Source organism: Mangifera indica, chromosome 9 (assembly GCF_011075055.1).
Source record: "Mangifera indica cultivar Alphonso chromosome 9, CATAS_Mindica_2.1, whole genome shotgun sequence".
Classification (NCBI taxonomy): Eukaryota; Viridiplantae; Streptophyta; class Magnoliopsida; order Sapindales; family Anacardiaceae; genus Mangifera; species Mangifera indica.
This window is the reverse complement of record NC_058145.1, coordinates 3,742,742-3,748,576: the sequence shown is the minus strand read 5'-3', so window position 1 is coordinate 3,748,576 and position 5,835 is coordinate 3,742,742. Positions and strand designations below refer to the sequence as shown.

At 34.8% G+C, this 5,835-nt stretch overlaps 1 protein-coding gene across 2 annotated transcripts; it reads right to left on the bottom strand.

The window, feature by feature from the left end:
• Positions 1–992: 992 nt before the first annotated feature.
• Positions 993–5,206, bottom strand: LOC123225187 (DNA-directed RNA polymerase III subunit RPC4-like). 2 transcript variants are annotated; one of them, XM_044649086.1, is made up of 9 exons: positions 5,067–5,206; positions 4,858–4,928; positions 4,663–4,723; positions 3,615–3,654; positions 2,750–2,991; positions 2,612–2,675; positions 1,967–2,058; positions 1,650–1,886; positions 993–1,571 (listed from the first exon to the last, which is right to left on the bottom strand). In XM_044649086.1, the coding sequence occupies exons 1-9, from the start codon at positions 5,097–5,099 to the stop codon at positions 1,377–1,379; spliced, it is 1,035 nt and encodes a 344-aa protein (XP_044505021.1). In that variant the 5' UTR covers positions 5,100–5,206; the 3' UTR covers positions 993–1,376. The 2 variants fall into 2 exon arrangements, with proteins under 2 accessions (XP_044505021.1, XP_044505022.1); XM_044649087.1 differs by having other exon boundaries at positions 2,750–2,976.
• Positions 5,207–5,835: the final 629 nt, after the last annotated feature.

The following is a 5,835-nucleotide window of genomic DNA, read 5'->3' as shown; positions in this document are numbered from 1 at the left end:
AGGGATGGGGATAAAAAAGACCCCGTAATCAGGGATGAGCCGGGGATGGGGATACATGTGTCCCTTCCCCGCCTTAACCCTTCCCCTCCCTGCCCCTATCCTTTTCTTTTTATATTAATATATTTATTTAAAATACTAATATATTTTTTATAGTTTTAAATTATTTATGATTTTCAAATTTATTTAAGTTTTTGTTGTATATATTAAAGTAGTTAATATATTTTATTTGTGATATTTGAAATAGTGGATTAATTTTAATTTTACTTAATTATATTATTTAATGTATTTATATTGTGTTTAAAAAGCAAAATAAAGAGATTTTTTTTTTGCAAGTATGGGAAGGAAAATTTTCCCCACGGGGATGGAGAGGAGATAGGGAGAGGATTTTTCTTTACAGAAGGGGACGGAGAATCATTTTCATCCCCGTAGAGAGGACAGGTCGAGGACGGGGATTGATATCCTCTACGGGGACGGGGACGGGGATTCAAATCCCCTCCCCACCCCTCCTCGTTGCCATCCCTAATATATACCTAAGTACATTTGTCACTTTTACCTATTATATTTTAAAAATAAGGTCTTATATAGTGGGCAATTTTGAGTCATTTTGTTGATATTCATAGTCAAAATGGTCAACAACCAAATCATATTCTCAGTTGTTATAAAATTCCGCATCATCATCAAGTTCTAATAGTTGTTGTTGCATCGTCATATTGGTGGTGGCGGTGTCCAAACTAAACTTGTGCATAATTCACCCATCATGCCAATCGAATTTTGTTCTGGTACCAAAATCTTTTTTTAGTCCCAATCCTTCGATTATTATTTCTATACCATTACCTTATTGTTGTCATGTCCTAGTTCCAACATTAAGATTGATTCTTGAACCTTTTGAAGTCTTTTTCTTCAATTGAGGGAAGAAATATAAATCTCGATAAACACAATTCCTCTCGAAGAGATTTCAAATATGTCAAGATTCTTCAGAACCATAAAGATTATAGTCAGAAATGAATAGATCAATACTAGGAATGGGTTAGTTAGCTATCTTGTTGTAAAGATAGAAAGCCACTAATTCACAGTGGTTGGATTCAAAAATGTAGCCAACGGCTATGGGATGAGAGGACTTAACTGTTCCATTTTTTTTTTTTTTTTTTGGGAATCAAATACCAGAAGAAATTTCCAACAGAAGGAAGTTTCTTCTTTTTCAATTGGAAATTGTAGTCTACCAGAACATATGGGTCAAAAAGAATGGCATCCTATGAATCCTAAAGCAGCTCCACAAGCCATTCGGTTAGTATTACTCTACTTCTAGTAACAGATTTTACATACTAGCCTAAGCATTTTTCCTACAGATCTACATTCCACATCCATCATGCTGACAGTTAATCTTCCGAATCATCAGTTGCTCCAGCATCTTTCTTAGGTTCTCCCAAGTTAACCACTTTATCGAACATAGAATCAATGCCTGGAGTTACAACAACTCGTTTATCAACTTCTCCAAGAACGCAAAAGTTTCCATCTTTTGTGTTGATTGCCGCAACGTCCTGGCTGAATGAGCAATCTGATCCAGGTGAAACCTGCAAACAGTTTAACTTAGCATTTTTGTAACTATGCTTGCTTGTCTTTAGTTAAGGAAGGCTTGTGGATTTGCTTACATCAAATATGGTTTCTCCCAGTTTCAACTTGACAGCTCCACTCCTGTAAACCAGCATTTTGCCCATATATCCACCTGGCAACTCTTTTAGACTGCAGCCACTTTCTGGAGCATCGACTCTTCCCAAAATTTTTGAGCTTTCAGCTTTCTCTTTTCCCTTTACGCTAGCTGATCGCCTGAATAGGGGCAGTGTACTGGGAAATTGAAAGAGCATCATTCTTTCTCTTTGAGATTCATCCTGTCATCAATTTTGTGCAACATGTCAAAATCGGTAAGAGCTCAACATTACTTAAATAATTTAATCATTCAACTACCAACCAGCAACCCAAGATCTTTAGCAGAATTTATAGTATTCTCATCATACTCCAAGTTCCTTGCAGCCTCCCCAAATTCATCCTCATCAAGAAGTTCTATAAGCAAAGAGAGGAAAAATTAATCAAGCATTATGCGATTAAACAGAATGAGCAATGTATATAGGCTTGAGGTGCTATACTTTCCCAGAGAACACTAATCATCATAAGCCCGGATCCCATTCAAAACATATAGAATCAAACTTCTGAAACAAAGTAATTCCTATCTTGAACACCTGAACATCCTGCAGAGTGGATGCATACATCTGATGAACTATTGAACAAACAGAATAGTTATAGGAGTGTCTAAAAATCCTTAGAAGTAAGTTTACTACCTCCAAAGTGAGAACATATAAAATGTCAAGTAATGGCAAAATGCAATCCTTGTGTCTCCCAACTCCTTACATTAAATATGGGTACCAACGAAGTCAGTAATATAAGGGCAAACAGAGCCACACGCTCACCTAAAACTGACCCAGGCTATGAGCCAATTCATGCATGGGAATCTAGAATGGTTATCATGGTTGATGAGGATACTTATCCAAATAGTTTCCAAGGAGTATTAAACAGCCAGTAATATGGTGACAGATTTTATAGGCATCTGAAAGCATACCTGGGTCACTACAGTCAGGCTTCCTCCAAGGAAGTGTAATTGGATAGGAAGTATTTTTGTAATCCTGCAGTGCAATCAAGAAACCTGAGCTTACTGAGAGAGAGAGAGAGAGAGAGGTGGAAGGTTAAAGTTTCTTACCCCAGGTTCCCTGTAATCTTCCCTGAACTTTTCAGTTGATGCACCTAGAGAATAGGGGAAGGTTTCATCTTCTCTGGCAGTTGATCGTACAATTTGCCTATCATCAGAAGTAGAATCTTCTAACATCGAGTCAGTAGCTTTTGCACTATCCCCATCCTTTGGATTACCATATTTCCTTATGGAAGTTGATGATGCAGCCCCAGCATCAAATGCAATTTGCACTGAAGCTGCAGGTTTTAACTCTAAACATAAGTATGCAGATGACAGCATTAACAATTACATTAATTAACAACACTAATATTCCTTGTCATCCATTTGGTACTTTGAGATAACTCCCAGTTCTTAAGTTGTCTATATGTATTGGTCAGATTTTACAGTCACTTTTTGTTGCTATTGCAAATATTTAGATCAAAATTTAATATTTATGAAAGGATTTAGTGTGAGAGACAACAACACGTTCTCACTGACTTTTCAAGATAGAAAAATTCAGGGACAAGCCTGCTTATTTGGAGCAGCATATCCAGAACAAGAGTCTGAGCTGCAATCACATGAGATTAGCTGATGCAAAGAAACTTCACATCTGTCAATCACACTTCCTCAAAAACTACTTATTTTGTACATGAGAGTTCGAATTATGAAGAGATCAGTGCAGTTAATGAAGTGATAGTATACTAAATCAATCAACCATATAATCGATTAAACACAAAATCCACATAGTGACCGAAATGCTGAGCCCTCCACCGTAAAGGTCTCTTCTTCTATGCAAAATGAAATTACTGCAGCTGGCCATCGTCACCAAACTAGTTATGAAGACTAACAGATTATCAAGATCAAAATGAAAGTGGACAAGCTGAGGAGATATTACCTTTCTTTGTTACTTTGGGCACTTGCCGTGTATTTGCTTCCTGAAAATAACAAATAAATTAATTACATCTTATAGTTTACAAACGAGGAGATATGGCACATAACAGTATGTCATGGGAATGCTATTACAATAGATAACCATTGATTATTAAAAGCTTAACAGATTTAGGAATCACCTCCTGCGCACCAATTAACAAGTCAGTCCCAATGGCATTTTAACTACAGCATGCCATCAAAAGCTTTTCCTTACACATAATTGGAGATGCAAATACTGCTAAGAACAAAATGAATCTAAAACAAACCTTTTTCTTGTTCCTGCCTTCTTTTTTTAATTTAATCTTTGAAATATCAAACAATAAGCATACTAAAGTCTGGGATACCTTATCTAAGCTCTCTTAACATCATAATGAATAACTATAATTTAATTTCTTTGCCACCAAGAAAAGAAAGTATAGGCACACACATACCAAATGGAATTGAATTTAAGAACAATGTCATGCTTGAAAGACTGCTAAAATATATATCAAACTAATTATAATATCTTGTACCAAACATAATACATCCCAATAAAGATTAGTCATGACAAATAACAATTGTTAGCAAGAAATTCAATTTATTATAAGTCCCGTACACTTCATAGACTTTGAAGGATAATGGACAAGCAAAATAGGCAAGTCAAAGCACAATTATCCTTTCCTTCATCCAACAAGAAAAATATAAAAGAGCTCACGGCCCGTTTTAATTCTTTGCATTCTTTCCAAAAAATAGGTGAAATACGTTCGTAAACTTTATCCCAACTTTGTAAATTACTGATCACATCACAAATGGGAACTCAAAGATAAATAAAAATGATTTCTACTTGATGTGAAAAAAATAATAATAAATAAATAAGAACCCAAAGACGCACTTCTTGTGAAGATATTAGTAATATTTTTAACGTAAATATAAAAATAACAGCAGTTATAAATACTGAAAATTGAAAAAAAAGAATCACTCAATAAATAAAATGCACCTATAACAAGGAGCCAAGAAAATATTTGAGTACGTACGGTGAATTGGCGCATGAGTTCCCGGGCCTCTTCTTCTCCTCCGTCTTCATTTTTCGATACACTGCATTTAAATTACGTTAACAATAAGAAATTTAACTTTAGACATCAAATTTAAAAATTCAGGACAGAAATGAAAATCAAAAGAATATTAGAAAAGAGAAAAAAACGAAAATAGAAGAAGAACCAGAGAGTTACGTTTCGGGAGCAGGGCGTTTGAGCTTTTGGCTTCGGGAAGGTGCCGGAGGAGCTTTGGGAGGGTACTTAAACTACAAGAATTAAAAAAAAAAAAAAAAGAGGATGAAATTTGTAAAGGTTTCTGAAATGGAGATTTGAATGTGAAATTGTGGGGGAATTCATAGGCGTGAAGCGAAATTGAGGAAATTACTAAGAGATCTTTAACGAACCTTTCTAGGTGGCTTGTCTGGATCTTGATTCATGGCGTTCAAGAAGACAAAACAAAATTAAGTAAAAATGATCTTCAGATGCCTCGAACCCGAGACCCCAAAGTTGAAGAACATGAAGTTCACCACCGGTACATTTTAAGCTAACGCTGGTGGTTCACAGATTTATATATTTAATTAAAAGTTTGAAAAAGGGAAACAAGCCATTGCAATTGGTCAGACCGAGCCATGCCTAATTTGGCAAGGGACACCGTGCCAGCTCACCTCGAATATAAGACTCAGGGCATGGCTTGCAGCCCCCTGGGTCATGCCTCCATAGACCTTTTGGTTGACTAACTCGTTAAAAATAATTTTTATCATTTTTATATATAAATAATTTTAATAATTTTTTCATTTATGATAAAAGAAAATTATGATTATATGATAGAGAAAATTAAACCAGTAAAATAAAAGAAATCATACATGAAATCATATATATTATGGTTTACAAGTGTCATACATTTTCAGACTCTTTATATCTAAATTCTTGTAATCTTCACATATATTTTTAACAACACAATTTTGTAGTTTAAAATTTGTTGTCAATCAATTTTTTCATGTACATAATATTTGCAAGAATACTTGGCGATAAAATTATTCTTGCATCATCCAAGATGTATCAATTTGCACTAAAAATTGATGTTAATGCTACAATAAACATTAAGGGGCCGTTTGATTCCAAAATTTAAAGATTACTTTGATAATCTATCTTTTATTACCTTATTTAGTTTGT